The sequence below is a fragment of the Apodemus sylvaticus genome, chromosome 19 (assembly GCF_947179515.1).
Source record: "Apodemus sylvaticus chromosome 19, mApoSyl1.1, whole genome shotgun sequence".
NCBI classification, from domain to species: Eukaryota; Metazoa; Chordata; class Mammalia; order Rodentia; family Muridae; genus Apodemus; species Apodemus sylvaticus.
In genome coordinates, this window is record NC_067490.1 from 3412974 (window position 1) to 3430449 (window position 17476).

Genomic DNA, 17476 nt, shown 5'->3' on the forward strand with positions numbered 1-17476 from the left:
TCCTTTGTCTGGTAGTGTTGGAGTACCTTTTCTTTACATGCTTCTTTAAACATTCCATAGAAACTTAGCTACTCATATCATACTCTCCTTATGGTGTGCAAGTCTGTCAGTGGTTTGAGCATTTATATAAAAATCATGCCAAAGAAAACCAGAACATGGGACACCATTTGGTACTGTGACTTATATGAAAATGGCCCCATAGCAGATGGCAGTAATAGGTGTAGAAGTGTGGCCTTGGAAGAAGTGTCCCTTGTGTGTGTGTAGTGGTCGCGGGTTTGAAGTTTCAGAAGCTCAAATCTTTGTTGTCTGCTGATCCACATGTACTTGGCTCTTCTAGTACTATGTGATAATGGATTAAAACTCTCAACTTGTAAGCCAACCCTAATGTTTTTATGAGTAGCTGTACTCTTCACAGCAACAGAAACCCTAACTAGGTCAGAAGTTGGAACCAGTATTCCCAAGATCTGAGATTGTTTGGAGAAATGTGCACTTTGGTTTAGGAAAGAAGTTGAGCTCATTAAATGTGGTTTTACCGGCCATGCTAGGAGCATGGAAGACTGGTTCTGAGGGTCATTTGAATTCTAGGGGTCTGGTTTTAGTATGTGGGCCCTCAGACCTTTCTTGTGATACTATACCAAAAGATGTAACTTGCTGTCCTTGTTATCTACTTGACACTAAACTGAAGAGTCACCCCTTAGCTTTGACAGGGAATTTTTTTATTTTTTTGGTTTTGGTTTTTTCAAGACAGGGTTTCTCTGTATAGCCCTGGCTGTCCTGGAGCTCACTCTGTAGACCAGGCTGGCCTTGAACTCAGAAATCCACCTGCCTCTGCCTCCCAGAGTGCTGGGAGGTATATTGGTCCACTGTTCCCTTGCTATGCACCCTTTCATAATGGTAATGAATACTCTATGCCACTGTGTGTTGAAAATATATGATCTGCCCTTTTACAGGGGTTACAGCTAAGAGATGCAATGAATGTCAGAAGAGACTTTGGACTTTTAGACAGGTTTCAGACTGATAAGACTATGGGGACTTTTGAAGTTGGCCTATGGGGGCCAGGGAGTGGAATGTGGTGGTTTGAATGAAAATGGCCCCCATAGGCTCATATGGAGTCACATTAAGAGGTATGGCCTTGTTGGAGGAAGTGTCACTTAAGAGTTGACTTAGAGCCGGGCGGTGGCAGCACACGCCTGTAATCCCAGCACTCTGGGAGGCAGAGGCAGGCAGATTTCTGAATTCGAGGCCAGCCTGGTCTACAGAGTGAGTTCCAGGACAGCCAGGGCTACACAGAGAAATCCTGTATGGAAAAAAAAAAAAAAAAAAAAGTTGACTTGGTCATTGCAATAGAAACCCTAAGACAGGTCTCCACTGACTTCATCCAAAATCTTAATTCTGGAACCCTGAAGCAATTAATGAGTAACCAATTATTACAGCTAATCCCCCCCCCTTACACACACACACACGCCCATGACTTTCCCCCCTTTTTTTTTAAATTCTTTTATTATTCTTTTTTAACAAACGGCCCCAGGGATAGGGGACTAGGGGAAGAGAAGAGGGGAAGTGAGACTCCAGACCCACAACCCCTCCCCACCCACCCCTTTCCCCCTTATATATTTATAATCTATATACAAGCCCCGGGGATGGGGGTCAAGGGGAACTCCCTCAGCGGGGTGGGGGCAATCCAGGCTCCTTCTCCCCCCGGGACCCAGGCTCCTCTGCTCTTCGGGGAGGCCCTTCTCGAGAAGGTGGCCCTGCCCGCTCCCAAGGCTTCGGCATCCAGCGCAGGGCATCTGGTGGGGAAGCCTGAGGATAGGTGCACATAGAAGAGTAAGTCAGCAATCCGACAGGAGCTCGGAGGGGACCTGAACCTAGGCTGGGGTCACTGGTTTTCCCTTTCACCTGCTGGTAGAGGTCAATGCGCTGAGTTCGGAATACTCCACTGTAGGTGGAAGGTGGGGCCTTGAGACGGGAATTGAGACCAGAGAAGGGCCTAAGGGAGGAAAGGTGGTCAAGGTAAACTCAACACCTGCCCAGGTTTCAAAGAAAATCCCTGGGGATGCAGAGCCTATATCCCATTCCTGTTTACCTTCCAGATGGGGGAGTCCGTGATGATCCAGGACCCCCAAGGTTGCTGCTCAGCTTTCGGTAATCCTGGAAAGGCTTTAGTTCTACTGGGTGCAGCTGGAAAGAAACATAATTTATACTATAAACTTCCTGAACCATTTACCCTTTTTCCCCTTTGGACCCGTAGACTCCCACCTTGCCATCCTTCAAAAACTTGAAATACTGAACCTTACACCTTACCTCTGCTCTCCCCAAGCTAGGGGGAAAGGGCCTGGCAGGTGAAGGTAAGACCCGAGCAGCAGGAGCAGGTGGGGGCCGCACAGCTAGGTTGGGGGGCTGGAGAGCAGGACCCACGGGTAACAGAGAAAGAGGAGGTGGGGCAGGAGGTGGCGCTGGTGGCAGGGAGCCAAAGTTCACCACTGGCAGCTGTGAGTCTACCACAGGTAGAAGCATCTACAACAAGAAATCCCCAGTGAGCCCATTAGGACAGGAAGGCAAGTGGGAAAATCCAAACTAAGCCAGAGGCAGAAAATGAAGGTAAGTGGGAAGATCAAAGACACCTGCTGAGCAGGGGCCCCCGAAGGAAGAAAGCCACTCTGGCCACCAGGCTGCAGAGGAGTAGAGTAAAAATCTGAAGGGGACGGCAGATCCTGGCGTACCTGTCGGAAAATGGGGAAAAGGTCAATTTTCAGGTGTGTGTGATGGCTCAGATTTGTAATCTGAACTACATGATGTTTTCCAGGCTCTCCTGGGCAACAGAGTGAGAAACCAAACAGGTCAAGTCCCCCAAGAACATCCTCTCTGCTGCCCTAACAGCTGCCCACCTCATACCTGAAGCAAGGGTGGATCAGGCAAAGGGCTGGGGCAGAAAGCTGCAGAGTAGAGGAAGGATGGTGGAGGGTAGAGAACTCCCCCAGCAGGCAACTTCCCCAGCTCTGTGGCTTGCAGTGCTGAGAAATCCAGAAACTGGCCCTTGAGAGCTACCCCAGAGAGTAGTGCCGAAGGAGGTGCTGGACCTGGGGGCAGATACAGAGGCTGTGACCTGAAAAGAATTGGGGGAGGAGAGGTGTTACTCCTTAGCTTGAGTGATACCTTAATCCACTATTCTTTGGTATCCTCTCCCCTGCAATCTATCTCTTTGTAATCCCTTTGTAAGTCTGCAGACAATCTAGTTTTACCTGTACTGGTGCAATGAGGGTGTCCCAGGACGGAAGCCTCCACTGTTGGGATGTAACTGAGAGTCGATGGGTGCACCCCCAGAGACCTGCTGGAGAAAAGCAAGACAGGGCAGATCCAGTGCCTTTGTTCAAGAGAAGCTAATTTGGGCTGGATCTGTATAAGCACAGGGGTAGAGGGCTTGACTGGCAGGTGAGCCCAAGTCTGTCCTCTAGTGCAGTGTGGTGGGTAATCTTGGCTGTCAACTGGGTTGAGAAACACATAGGTGACTACACATAGGTGTTTGGATGCTTTAGGAGTAGAGTTATTAACCAAGGGAAGAGCACCCACCAGTGGGCAGCACCATCCTACAGACCAAGGGCCTGAACACAATACAAGTGAGAAAGGAGCCTGGTGGGGCCTCAGTTCCTAGGAAGACAAGTCAAAGGCAGCAACCATCAAGTTCAAGGACGGTCTATACTAAAGAGTAAGTTCAAGGCCAATCTGATTAACTTGGCGAAATACTGTCTCAAAATAAAATGAGAACTGGGCATGGATGGGGGCTGGAGAGATGACTCAGCAGTTAAGAACAGGCACTACTTTCTCCAGGCCTACAGCCATCTACTGCTAGCTCCAGGGAGACTGGACACCTCTGGCCTCCATGAGCATCAGCAGTCATGTGTACCAACACACTGAATATACGCAATTAAAATAAATAAAAATAGAGAAATATCAGGCTGGAGAGATGGCTCAGGGGTTAAGAGCACTTGACTACTCTTCCAAAGGTCCTGAGTTCAAATCCCAGGAACCACATGATGGCTCACAACCATCTATAATGAGATCTGATGCCCTCTTCTGGTGTGTCTGAAGACAGCTACAGTATACTCATATAAAACAAATCTTTAACAACAACAAAAATAAAGAAATCTCCCAGTGGTTAAGTAGGTACACTGGCTGTTCTCCCAGAAGACCCTGTCTATCTTTACCATCCACATGGTGGTCTATAACCACCTGTGTAGTTCCAAGGGCACTATACACACGTGGTGCAGACACATGCAGGCAAAACTGCACATGAAATAAAAACTTCTTGCGGGATGGGGAGAACAAACCACTCATCCTCATTGGTGGAAAAAGAAAAACGGAATACAATGGAATGTTTTATAAATTAACCAACTCCAGGGCAGGTGAGAGAGCACAACAGGTAAAGGCACTGCTACTGGCACTTGGTCACCTGTAACCCATCCATGTAGAGGTGGAGGACTGCAGAGTTGTCCTCTGAACTCTGCTTGCAGTGTATGGGGCACATGCACAAATTAAAAACATTTAAAAAAAAAATAAGGAGGAAGGAAGGAAGGAAGGAAGCAAGCAAGCAAGCAAGCATTATCCAGCCAGGCACTGGTGGCGCACGCCTTCAATCCCAGCATTTAGGAGGCAGAGGCAGGAGGATTTCGGAGTTCAAGGCCAGCCTGGTCTAAAGAAAAGGCAGAAAGGGGGCTTATGATTAATAATAGAGCTTACTTGGGAATTAGGAGGTCCAGGGCTGCCATAGAAGACCTCAGGGTACAGACGCTGAGCTGAAGGGCTGGGCTCTGGACCACACTGCCCAGAACCCAGGCTCTTGGACTGTGGCTCAGCTGGAGCAGAAGCACTAGGGAGCAGCTCCCAGTCTCTGGATATGGGAACGGCCTGAGCAAAAGAAGCCTTGTCAAAATGGAATGCTTACATTCTACACCAGTGGTTCTCAATGTGTTGGTCACACCCCTGAGGGTTGAACCAATCATCACAGGGGTCCCATATCAGATATTTACACTACAATTCATAACGGCAGCAGAATGAGTTATCAAGCAGCAATTAAATAATTTCAGGGCTGGGGTTACCCAGCATGAGGAGCTGCACTAAGGCAGCAGCAGCGTTGGGAAGGTGAAGCCCGCGGCCCTAGATGCTCATTACTCTGACTTACTGGCATTAAAACTCATGGGCTTCCCACCTACCTCTGTGGCTGATGCTGCCAACTCCTTCTCTCCTTTTAAAGTGTCTCCCACCACTAGGCACAAGTCTGAGTCCTGTAATGTATAGGGAAGATTATAATGGAATTCAAACTCCCATCCCACTTGTAATCATCTCATACCCAATTGAGGACATGTGCACATGGAGCCCATTCAGACCTTGTTGGTAGTGCCAAACTCAACTTGAGAGCCCGGTCGGTGGGCTGGTCGGAGAGGGCCTGGCTCTGGGCCTCGGTCTGTGCGCTGTGACCGTTCTGTGCCTATGGGACCAGGGGGCAGAGGCTGCTCCCGGGGTAGTTCCTAGATTGGGAAACGAAGTGTTATTTGGGTGACAGAGAAACAAACCAAAAAAAAAAAAAAAAAAAAAAAAAAAAAAGCAAAGCCCACTGGCAAAGAAAAAGCAGTTAAAACACAGGGAGGAGCGAGGCAGGGCCCTGCAGACATCCCTCGTCCACAGCCACCCTTGCTCACCTTTCCTTCCCCCTCATGGGAGGCAGGGGGCCGTCTCCTAGGAGGTTCAGAAGGTTCAGAGCCAGATGCACTCTCACCAGGTACAGCATTCAGGGGTGAGGGTCCTCCAGGTCGCTTGGGGGGTCCCTCTGCTGACCCCTTAAGTCCTCCATCAGGGGAACTTCGCTGACTGCAGGGACCTGATGACACCTGAGAATCTCCACTCAGGTCCACCCCACTGTCAGACTGACTCATCTGTGGAGTGGAGAAGGAGCTAGGTAAAACACCCCCGACCGATACCAGAGAGGTGTCACACTCCAACTGAGTTAAGGAGACAACAGTAAGAACAGCTCCAAGATATGTGTCTATTCAGAACAGGTGCAGAACTGTGACCAACACTCAGTAAGTTTACTGCCACCCCTTTCCTAGCGTCTCCTTACCTCTGTGCCTGCCACATCCTCAAAGGGACTCAGGGGCTCCATCCAGGGCTCTATGGAGCCAGGCTGGAAACTCTTTCGACTTGTGGCTGGAGGAGAACACCAACCACGAGGCAGGCAGTGAGAAAACTTAAGACCCACCTCACAACACCTAGCCCCATGCCAATCTCCCCTCCAGCAGTTTCACTCACCAGTATGTAAACGATTCCAGATGTGGGGAGTCAGGGCTTCTGTGCCTGAATCTCTGGACTCTTCCTGAGGGCCTGGGACCTCAGGCTTAGAGCCCAAGAATCCAGAGCTATGAGAAGCTGGCACAGTTTCCTGAAGAGGAGAAAACCCAGAAGGGCAAAATACAAATAAGCAGGGAGGAGACTGAGAAGCAGCAGCAGCAGGGGAGACAGATACATGGGAGACAAGTGGTGATCGCTAATGAGAGTCTGGGGTGAGAGCGAGCGAACAGAATGTAAAAAGCATACAGAAAGCATAACCAAGAACCTTCAAAGGTGGGAGTGCAATGAGGCCCAGTCTCCAGCCCCATCCCTCACCTCCTGCAGCAGCTCCGGTTTTCGGGGAGGCCGCTCCCGCCGTTTCGGGGGGAAGGGATTAACCCCGGCAGAGTCCCGGGGAGTCCCGCCCACCCCCCTCGGCCCTGGCTCCTCGAAGTGGGGGTCTGGGGAAAAGGGGAAAACTGTCAGCATCTACCTCATTCTACCACTGACCCTAGCCTGCTCTCCCAACTCCACCTCCCAGTCCTTCCAGTTCTGCAGAACCCAAAAGCAGGGGCCCCGTGACAAACTTCTGCTCCCCACTCCAGCACCTGACCTCTGGGGATGGAGTCATTCCCACCCACTTGCCTCCAGCTTACCAGAACTGATGGCGTTGCTGGCCCTCGGGGGGTCATAACGGGTTGGGGGCCGAGGGGAGGAGCCCTGAGGGGCTTGGGGAGGCCCAGGCTTAGGCCTTGGGTGCCCCCCTGGTGCAGTTACATTTCCTTGGCGGCTGCTAAGTTGGGCCAGAGCCTGTTGGATGCCAGCAGGGTTGCTATGGATAACTTGGTCCAGGCGGAAGACAGCAGAACTGCTGGGGGGTGGCGGAGGCAAAGGGAGTCCAGCAGGTCGCTCCTCAGGAGGACGGCTGGAGAAAACAGAGCATCAGCTCCAAGGCTCACTAAACTCTGACTCTGCCCCCTATAGGTCAAGCCTCTACTTTTTTTTGTTGTTGTTTTTTGTTTTTGGATTTGGTTTTTTGGAGACAGAGTTTCTCTGTGTAGCCCTGGCTGTCCTGGAACTCACTCTGTAGACCAGGCTGGCCTTGAACTCAGAAATCCACCTGCCTCTGCCTCCCAGAGTGCTGGGATTACAGGCATGCGCCATCACCGCCCGGCTTAAGCCTCTACTTTCTAACTTCTCCACTAGCATCCTATCCTGTCCCTTGATAAAACCCTTTCCAAGTTTTCTGTTTACAAAGTTGTGCTGAGAAAATCACAAGGCATGCTTGGGGACTGCCAACTCTTTAGCTAACTGCCAAGATGGAAGATCTATGGTGTCTTCCTGATTCCTGATACCTGACTTATAAAGCTCAACCCAGCAACCATAAGAATACTTAGCCATCTACCCTTACCCACCTTCGGTTCTTGGGAGAGGGCCAGCTCCTCTTATCCCCTCGTCCTGGGCCGGTCCGTCCCCCAGGGCCTGCACCACCACCTCCACTACTGCCACCACCACTGCCAGTCTTGCCCCCAGTGCCTGGGCGTCGGTTTTGACGATCCATGCCTGGCCGCTGACTCGAGAAACTCCTCTTGCTCAAATCCTTGGCTCGTTGGCTCAGGTCTCCACGAGACAGGGTTGAAATGCCTGGTCCAGACCCACCTGCATTGCCCCCAGGAGTCCCCACAGCTTTAGAGGTCATAAGTGCTGCTGGGGGAGTCTCCTTGTCACCACGGCGCTCACTGGCAAAGTCGCTGCTCTCTGATGCAGTCTCCCATTCCTCATTAGCTTGGTCCGAGTTCTGGTTTGACAGATCAGGAGACTTAGCAGCTGTGCGGCGAGGGGGTGGGGGAACTGTGACTGTTGCTAGTGTCTCCTCAGGTCCAGGGGTAGAGGCTGGAAGGGCTAGGGGAGGGGGCTTGCCATCAGCTCCTCTGGCAGCGTTTTCACGTTCTTGTTTCAGCCTTCGAAAACGAGGTGGTTTGTCCTGCTGCTGGGCCCTGCCATGTCGCCTCCGTCGGGGTCGCTCCCCGTCTTCCATGCCCACACCCATGTTGCCAGCTCGAGACATGGGAGACAGAGGCCCTGAGATCAGCTTCTCTTTCAAAGGCTCCTTACTTGGGGGCAAAGGACCTGTTGGCGGTTTCTTTGGAACCAGGGACTTGGCTGGAGGGCTCCAGCCAGAGCAAACAGGAGGGGGCCTCCCCCCACCTCGGCCACGGCGAGATGGCACTCCTCTGGGAGTGAAGACACGACCACCTCGGGCAGTGGAGAATCGGGCTGGGGCTGGTGATGGAGGAGCTCCTGGCTGAAGTGGGGCAAGAGGAACCTGAGCATGCACCCCCTCTTTGGGTGGAGGGGCTTCCTTGTCAGAGGGGGCCAGGTCGCTCTCGTGAGTCTCACTGCCTGTTTCAGAGCCACGCTGGCGGCGTCTCTTGGGGATTTCTTCATACTCTGAACCCTCACTTCGTGTCTCACTGGCAGTGCGGCCTCGGGGAGCAGAAGGGTGGTTTGTTCCCCCTGCACCACCCCCACGCCCATCGTCTCCTCGGAACTCTCGGTAACTTCGGAATTCACGGCTCCGGGCTCCTCGACCCCGGCCCCCATAGGTCCCCCGGAAACCCCTTCCTCTGGCAAAATACTCGCCTCTGCCCCGACCGCGACAAGATGTTGGGCCTACTCTTTCATAGGAATAGTCCCTCCGAAGCCTAGGTGCAGGAGACAGGTTCCCACCCGGTGGGGTCTCTTTGGGGCCCACCTTGCCCTTAGCTGTCTTGAGTGCATCTGGCTTTGGGACCTTGGGGGTCTCATCCCCCTGTTCTAGGGACTTAGGAGGCAGCTCGTCTACTTTTACAGGTGGTGGTGGCTTCTTTATAGGCCCAGCTCGGCGAGGAGGGACACCTGGCTCCTCTGCAGGGATTCCACGCCGACAACTGCCTGGTCGGGGGCCCCAGCGAGTCTCAGTGCGATTCTCTCTGCGTGGTGGCGGTGGGCCTTGACCTCCACCTCCAACTCCACGGGCAGGCTTTCTGCCTGCTTCTGGCCCAGACAGCTGTGGCGGTTCCTCCTTGGGGGGCTCCTTCTTAGGGGGTGGAGCTTGCATCTTGGCAGCTTCATCATTGCCTGGAGGCCAGGGTAGTGGACGGGATCCTGCGGGAGCTGATTCCTCCAGAGGGAATCTTGAGATTGGGGGCCCAGGAGTTCCATTCTCTGGAAAACCTGGATAATTAGCCAGATAAGGTGGGGGGGGAGGTACCGGAGGAGTCTCGCTCCTGAAGAGAAACAGAAGAGAAGTTTGTTATGAGGAGGATGAACACAAGCAGATGAGGGTTAGGATCTAGACACTCTGCCCACGTGCACCCTATCACCTCAGACACTCCACACTGCTCAGGCCTGCCCAGTTCTCCCTAGCAACTCACCTCAGACTCTTCTCCTCCTCATCTGCTGCCTGGCGCAGTGGTGAGGTAAGAGGACGAGGATCAGTGGGTGTGGTGGTAAAGACATCTCCTACCCAGGCCAACTTGGGGTCCACTGGTGGGGTGCCCCGTTCCCGCAACAACGGGGGTGCGTGACGTTCAAATGGCTCTGAGCTTGAGCCCCCACTGTCTGAGCGTTCCCGGGGAACCAGGCCTATGAAAACAAAGATGTCACGCTGTCAAAGGCCTTCGACGCCAAAAGCACCTCTGTTAAAGCAAGCATCATCTGCAGCTCCTGTTCTGTGAGGGCTTTCTGCCTTTCTCATGAAAACAAGTCAACTACTCAGCTTTCCTATGAAGTAATCAAGCCCCACAAATAAATTGTGCCCAACGAAGGAGCACTACCTCTTCCCCAAGCCTGTTCTCACAAGACCCCAGAAGTGCTAAGCAGCTAGAACACCATGTTTCCTAGCTGTCATATGAAGGCAGTATTCCCTCCGGGGACTAAGGAGGTCACCAGCACTCCCATGGACCCGTACGTACCAGAGGGGTGCACACTAGGAGGGTAGAAGTCCAAAGGGGGCCGGCCCTGGAGAAGCCGAGGGTCCACATAAGGAGGAATCATCATCCAGCGGGGGTCAAAGTTCATTGGAGGCATAGGTGGGGGCCGGCCCAGAGCACCTGGGTACAGGGCTTTGGGAGGTGGGGGCGGTGCCTGTGGGGCAGGTACAGCTCCCAGAGTCACAGGCTGTGGTGGTGATGGGGGCACTGGGGCAGGAGGGGCAGTGCCTTGTTGCTGCTGCTGCCACTGCTGCTGCTGCTGCTTCAGGAGCTGCTCCTGTAAGGAATGAGACAGAATGAAAGGTTACCATAGCCTACACCCAAGTACAGAGAAAGTTAAGGCAATAACATGACAAAGATATGGCGAAGAAGGAAGTGGGCTACAACAAAGACAAACCCAGTCCTGAAGACAACACATGGAAGGATTGTGAAGAGCCAGAAACAGCCCCAAAGTGGAAAGAACTTGGCCTCACCTGTTGCTGCCGCTGGAAGCGAGGTGGCAATGACTTCTGGTATTTGGGGTAGCCTAAGCCCTGACTGGGGGGCTGGCGAGCAGGACCAACCCCATCACCCTTGGGTTCCACCTTTGGGGCTGGGGGTGTGGTAGGTGGAGGAACCTCTTCTGGTGGTTCAGGACCCTCTTTTGAAGGCAGTTGGGGTTCCACTGCATGAAAGAACAGAGTGACTTGGTCCATTACAACAGTCAAATATCCCAGAAATTTCACCCCCAGTTAAGTAAGTATTCAACAAAATACCAACTATACAAGTGCTCAGCCTGTTTAAGAGCCATAAAAATACTTTCAAGCCTCAAGTGCTCCTGTGATACTACCAGAAAACACAACAGGAAACAGAAGAGTTCTGTTCTATAAGATGCTTGGATTCTCCTCCCACATATCCTGCATGCCACCCACACTTCAATAAAGTAAAATCACTCTCTCCCACTGGCACCCATCTTTACTATCTGGTATCCCCTAAGCCTAGCAGACTTGACACCCGGTAGGCCCTATTTCTTTCTTCATACCTGGGCTGGCTTCGAAGCTACCACTGCTGGTGCTGCTGGCAGTGCCACCCCCACTCACTAGAGTGGGAACTGGAGCCACACCTGGACTGGGGGCGGACTGCACAGGAGGGACTTGTGCTGGCTCTTCAGGTTCTTTCTCAGGTGTTGGGGTTGGTGTTGGTGGCAGAGCTGGAGGTGTAGGGATTTCTTTGGGGGCTACTGGTGGTAGAGCAGGGGCAGGAGGGGTGACAGGTGGGGCTGCAGGCTCTGCCTTGAGCCGCTTGTCAGGTGCCCCAAACTTTTCATCAAGACGCTTAAGTTTCTCAGCACAGGCCGCCCGGCGCTCCTCCTGCATGCGTCGCTCTTCCTCTTCTCTGCGCCTTCGGGCCCGTTCCACGGCCAGGGAGATCTCTGAGGAAGATTGCTTCCGACGCTGCCGCCATGCCTCATCCTCATCTTCAGGTGCTGGGGGTTTGCAGGGAGGACCCCCTCGATCCTGGCAATGGGCAAACCCAGCAGGCCAGGCATGTCAGTCACTCTACCTTCTACCACCTCTTTCAAAGATCAAACAACTGTCTACAGCTACAGGATAAAAGAACCAGGCCTTGGAATTAATGGTCTCTGGGGTGGAGACAAATTCCTCACCCTCATCTCTGTTCCTTTTTTACTTTAGAAACCTAATCATGCAGGCCCTCCTTCCCAGAATCCTAACTCATCTCTGCAACTCCCCTAGAAGCAAAGGCCCCCAAACTTTTCTCAGATACAACCCTAGCCCTGCCTAGCTTCTTGTCATTATTGGCAATTATTCAGTTGATGTCCCCCACAACTGACCCAACTCTACCCCAAATTGTAGATACTCACTGGGTAGTCCCCAGGGGGCCCCCAGTTCCCAACAGGCCCCCGGTGAGGTGGTGGCGGGGGAGGCTTTGGGGTAGGAGGAGCTGGCTCTGTCTCTGAAGGCCGAGAGTTCTCTGTCCAGGCTGTCTTGGGAGGGGGCAATTCGCTGCCAGGAGAGGTGCCCTTTTTGCCCTCTGTCTCGGGCTCCTCAGCAGCAGCTGACTGGGAATCCTTGCTGTGGGCAGATCACAGTATAACTAACCTGCTGTAACCAACCTTCTATGAGGCTATTACACCACAAGAAAACCAGAGCCTCCCTCCTCTGTGCCCTAACTCACTGGCCCTCAGCTCCCTCCTCATCGGAATCTCGCCCATCTTCCTCATCGCTGAATTTGAGCTTTTCAGTGTAGTCGACCTCTTCATGGGCCCCTGAGGTAAAAGAAAATGGACATTAAGTAAACTAAAGCAATGTGTTCTCCAATCCCAACTAGCTTCCCAGAACGCAGCAAACAGTCTGGACCTACAACTGCAGGTACAGTCAATGCTGACCATCCTCACCTCCCGTCACCCCCACTCCTTAGCAGCACTAAGGTTTTTATAATTCCCTCTTTTACCCTTCCACATCTGCCTTCCACTCACACAACCCATCATTTCTTCATCATATTTTACATTTGAGGACCCAAATATTCATATTCACCTGCCCAACCATCATCATTTTCCTGGTCCAACTGGTCAAACTCTTTGAGATTATCCTCTTTAAGAATAGAAGGTCGACCCACAGGCTCTACAAGGCGCATTGGTGGCCCTGAGCCCCGGGGGCCCGCCACACGAGGAAAACGGCTGTGTATTGGAAAATGGGGGGGAGGGGCAATGTTAAGTAGAGCATGTAGCAGAAATCACATACAAAACTGAACCCCCTAAGTAGAAAGACCTTCCCAAATAGTCTTACCTTGTCCCCCCCAAAACAAACCCAGAATTTGATTACTCACCTCGGCCCATCAGGAGTCGGGTATCTGTAAGGCCCCTGGGGTCCATAGGGCGGAGGGAATGGAAGATATGGGGGATACATCTGCAAAAAGGCCCCACAATAGCTGCTTAGAGGGATAAGTATCCTGCCAGCCCTTTAAACATATCCTCCCATTCCCCCCACTCCCACCCCCAATCTCATTGGGGCCTACTTTCTGTGTCTTCCAAAGATGAAGCCCTAATTTTTAACACTCTGGCTTTCATCACACCACTCCAAGTAACATAGCCAAACTCACAAAGGGCGGCATCATTCCGCGGTAGGGAGGGAACTGGGGTGGGCCTGAAGGCTGCAGCCCACCCCGGGGATCATGACCATGATGAAGTTTGGAGTCCGGGCCCTCCAGTTCATCAGGGCCACGCCCACCTCCGTCCCTCCAAGTTGTAGAATCTGTAGTTTAGAAATGCAAAGAGGGAGGAAAAGTTACCACTGATTTGGGCCAAGTGGATGCACCAAAAAGATGGGGAAGGCAGCAAGTAGGACAGCTCGCTGCTTGTCCACAGAACAGGTACAATCCTGGTTACAAGGCAAGCACTCACACAAGGTAGCACTCACTTTGGGGGCGGAGGCTTGGTCCGGGCCCAGACGACTGTTCGGCAGACTCCCTTTCCTTGGCAGCCTTGTCCTGGTCGCCAGCCGCCTGCAGGGTCGGAAATTCCTCTCGAGAGAATCGCGACAGTAGGCTTGATGCCCTTCCACCTGTTGAAATGAGGGTGTACACCCAACGGGTTCACTTTCTGAGCATGTACATGAAAGTGGAAGTCCTGGGTGATTGGACACAAGACGAAGGCTCTCTCCTGAAGCACGCATGGCCGCTGCCCCCCTCCCGTCGGCTCCAACACTCCTGCACTCACCATCTCCATGGGCTCCATGGGTGACACTGGCTTGTGCCCAGGACTTTACCCCGCTTGGAACCGAAGGAGTGTTCTATGGAAGCAAAGTAACAAATAGTCACCAGGAGAGCAGAATTAGGGTCGTTCTTCCTCCTCCAACCCCTCTAGTTCTCCAGGCACCTCGGGGACTGTTGGGGGTCGTTTCGGCTGGTTGGAGGCAGGCGTCTGTGAAGCCGGCAGTGGCTGCGATTCCGGCGGCTGAGCGGTTGAGGCATCGGAACTGGAGTAGCAGGATGGAAAGGTCATGCAGAGTGTGAGATGTCACTTCCTCAGTTCTCTAACTGTTCAAAGCTGGGCCTGACCCTAGCCTAGCACTACCATCTACAAATACTTGGACAAATAACTGTCGCACAGGTTCTGTCTGTTCCTTCCTGTTTTCTCTCCATCTAAGTTTAAGGTTTCATTTCTTTGTCATCTAACAAACTAGGTACAGAAGGTGCTTCTGTCTCTGGCTGAAACAGACGGTGCCTTAATACACTCCTGAATTTAAAGCTAAAAGACTCTCAGATCCCACAGGCCTGTCTACCTCTTGGGGTCGGACTGCTCCTGTTTGCTTGCCCATCCTGTTCCGTCTTTCGGCACTAGTGAGACATTGGGGTCATTGCCTTTGTTCTCGGCTTTCAGGCTTGGAAGGTTGGCTGGGGGTGGCATACGCCGGGCAATGGCAACTTTTCCGAGACTCTGCAGGCCATGTCGAGGGGCAACTGAAGAAAAGGTGAAGAGAAAAGGGGTTAAAAAGACCATCTAACTGTGTCCCACCCACAGATCCCATGTAGACGATCCTACTACCTTTTCACTATAGGCTTCTCTCAGAAACCATTCCCTTGCTCAATAATCTCTAAGCTCTCCTGGGAAAGGTGAGATACAGCATAATCATCGTTCCTCTGTGGGATGGTTGATCCTGAGCCTGCGGGGTGGGCAAGCTGGTCCCAGGCCTTTCAAAATCCACCACATTTCTTTGCCTCCAATTCTTACGTGTCCAAGGACAGGGAACCAAAAACACGCCTTTGTAGGAGGAAGAGCTGTGCTTTACCCAGAGCCCAACACCCCCTTCATCACTGAAGATGAAACTGAGAGCTCTCCAGTACTCCTCTGCTCTGTTAGTTGCCTTTGTTGAAGAGTTCTAAAGCTTATACCCCACACATGCTCAGCCTGCAAATATCAGGAACTTCTTTACAGGACCCTCACCAGCGGGTTTCTGGATCTCTAAGGACTTGCCCTTATACGTATCAAACAGGTTGAGCGAGGAATACTTCTTTCCATCCTTCCCCTTGGCAGTCGGCCCCGAGCGATCGGACATTGCGCTGGAAGCTCATTGAGTACGTTGGGTCCTGCAGGCACCTCCCCCAAAACGAGCCGGTGCCTGTGGGCCAGACAGTAAGTAGATAGACAGCTCAGGTTCTGCCCCTTTCACAGACAAAAGCCTAGAAGCTCTCTGCATTCTCTTTAGGGACCAGATATGTGGCACTCTAGCTTGTATAAACTACTACAGTCTCCTAAAGCAACCACAATCTACTCTGCTTCCATAGCCACAGTCCCTGACATATCCCGACAAAGAAAACCTAGTAACAACCTAGCATCTTCCCGTTCTATCCTTTGTACCACTTTAAAAATGGCAGCTCATCTTTCAAGCCTCCAAAATAATTTCAGAGATATATGATAAAATTGAACAACCAAATCAAAGCCCCAGAGAAAACCAGAATGAGGTACACAAATCCACTGAGCAAGCAGGAGAACTTCAGACCGCCAACCTATTAGACACCAGCTCCCTAATCACACCCCAGGGCCCTGTGGCCCAGGTTCCATTCCCAGCAGTCTTAAGTCCCATCTGGGGAGGTTTGAAGGAAGGTATGCTGGGAGCTGAAGGACTTTTATGAGCTTGCTCTGCCAGACCGGGAGCTGCTGCCAGAATAAGCCTTACTAAACAACAGGGGCTCCACACACTCCCAGGCCGAACAAAATCCCTGTACAAAGAATATTCCATCTAGTCCTTAACTAGCCCCCACTGTGGCTCTTGGAAACAATTCTGCTTCCAGGGAAAAAAAATACTAGTGGACCATGTGTAAAACTGAGGGAAAACACAGCATTATGGAGTTACCTCGAAAATACCCTGTAACCATGGGCCAGACAGAGGGCCAAAACCAGAAGCAACTACAGCTTTTATCCTCAATCCAATCTCTTCATAAGCAGTCGTTTGTTTCCCTAACAGCTCACTCCCCGGACAGGCCAACTCTACATCTTACTCCATACTAGGGTGACCAGGCATTCATTTGTGGGTGGGAACAGTGTGAAAGACAGAGATGGAAGATAGCAAGAAAGCATGCAGGCCTAGGATGAAAGCCAAAATCGGGGAGAGAACTTTACCCCAAGCCAGAGAAAAGAAAATGGGGGTTGCTCTATAGGCACTTAAGGAAGCCAATCTGAAATCTACCATGGAAAGGGGAACAAGCAGAAAAAATCGTAGAGCAGACAGATTTAAACTAATGAAGAGAGTCAACGAGAAAGCAGGGAGGGAAGCAGGAACGGCGGAGGAAGGCTGAGAAGGGGGCAGTGTCAAGGGAGCGCGGAAGAAAAGAGGAAAAAGGAGGAGACAGGGCTATCAGGGGAAAAGGGAGAGCGGAGGCTTGGGGAGTGCAGAAAGGCAAAGATGCTGGGCGAAAGCAGGGCTCCAGAACGGCAGTGACTCGACGCAAAGACCAAGAAAGACCGGGCGCCGCAGCGCCGGGTGGAAGGGAGGGCTCAGGGATACCGAGACCCTCAAAGGGAAGCTCTACGGGTGGCGGAGGGAGAAGGGCCGAGGGCGCGACGCAAGCGGGAGCGCGGCCTGGAGCGCGGTCGTGTCCTGAGGAGACGGCTGCTGGGCTGCGGTCGGCCCCGGGCCCCGGCCCATAACAGCGGTCTGGGAGCGGCCGGCGCAGGCCGAGGGGGAGGGGCAGACCGGCGGCAGGAGGACAAGATGGCGGCGGCTGATGGCAGCTTCTCCCCCGGCCCGCCGCCGCCGCCGCCGCCGCCCCGCGCCGGAAAAGGCGTCAGCGCCCAGCTCGCCCAGACTCACCTGGCCGGGTGCGTGGGGGTCCGGGACCCGGGCTTAGAGGCTTCCCGGGGCGAATGGCGGCGGGGCGGGGGCGGATGGCGGCGGATGGCGCCGCGCTCGGCTCCTCCCGTCTCCCTCGCTCACTCCGCGGCTGGGCTCCGACTAACGGCCCATCCGGGCAACCGCCGCCCCCGGGAGCACCCCCCACCTCCCGCCTCCCTCCGCGGCTGGGCACGCCCCCTGATTTGCATAGGGGGCGGAGCCCCTTTCTCTCCTACCCCCTCCTCTCTTCAGGGCTGTCCCTACTTTAAAAAAATAAAGGCAGTGTGTGGAGGATATTTGCATAAAGGGGAGGGACTTACAGACGCTAGGACGCCGGTTGGCTAGGGAGAC

At 52.9% G+C, this 17476-nt stretch overlaps 1 protein-coding gene and 1 non-coding gene across 5 annotated transcripts; both read right to left on the reverse strand.

Annotated features, from left to right (window-relative positions):
* Positions 1 to 1515: 1515 nt before the first annotated feature.
* Prrc2a (proline rich coiled-coil 2A) lies at positions 1516 to 17279 on the reverse strand. 4 transcript variants are annotated; one of them, XM_052163422.1, is made up of 31 exons: positions 17105 to 17278; positions 15268 to 15412; positions 14576 to 14753; positions 14170 to 14269; positions 14011 to 14083; positions 13712 to 13855; positions 13395 to 13546; positions 13122 to 13201; positions 12830 to 12972; positions 12471 to 12561; positions 12157 to 12367; positions 11317 to 11791; positions 10769 to 10959; positions 10278 to 10572; positions 9738 to 9948; positions 7737 to 9590; positions 6978 to 7246; positions 6658 to 6782; positions 6304 to 6433; positions 6116 to 6201; positions 5697 to 5930; positions 5385 to 5525; positions 5211 to 5282; positions 4738 to 4905; positions 3243 to 3331; positions 2896 to 3106; positions 2625 to 2723; positions 2305 to 2517; positions 2087 to 2181; positions 1900 to 1990; positions 1516 to 1803 (listed from the first exon to the last, which is right to left on the reverse strand). In XM_052163422.1, exons 2-31 carry the CDS (start codon positions 15347 to 15349, stop codon positions 1663 to 1665), a joined length of 6444 nt encoding a protein of 2147 aa, XP_052019382.1. In that variant the 5' UTR covers positions 15350 to 15412; positions 17105 to 17278; the 3' UTR covers positions 1516 to 1662. The 4 variants fall into 4 exon arrangements, with proteins under 4 accessions (XP_052019382.1, XP_052019383.1, XP_052019381.1 ...); XM_052163421.1 differs by having other exon boundaries at positions 1517 to 1803; positions 3243 to 3328; positions 15238 to 15412; XM_052163420.1 differs by having other exon boundaries at positions 1517 to 1803; positions 15238 to 15412.
* Positions 14932 to 15067, reverse strand: LOC127670251 (small nucleolar RNA SNORA38). The gene has a single exon (XR_007974495.1). It is a non-coding gene; the product is annotated as a small nucleolar RNA SNORA38 (small nucleolar RNA).
* Positions 17280 to 17476: the final 197 nt, after the last annotated feature.

What these genes read in the sequence shown, in the direction of transcription:
- Prrc2a (XM_052163420.1), bottom strand. Translation starts at nt 15,349, where the DNA reads ATGTCCGATCGCTCGGGGCCGACTGCCAAGGGGAAGGATGGAAAGAAG. An exon ending in CCATGGAGCCCATGGAGATG is followed by an intron (nt 13,856 to 14,010) that starts GTGAGTGCAGGA and finishes TCATTTCAACAG; the next exon opens with GTGGAAGGGCATCAAGCCTA. An exon ending in CGGACTCCCCCATCTGGAAG is followed by an intron (nt 1,991 to 2,086) that starts GTAAACAGGAAT and finishes TTCCTCCCTTAG; the next exon opens with GCCCTTCTCTGGTCTCAATT.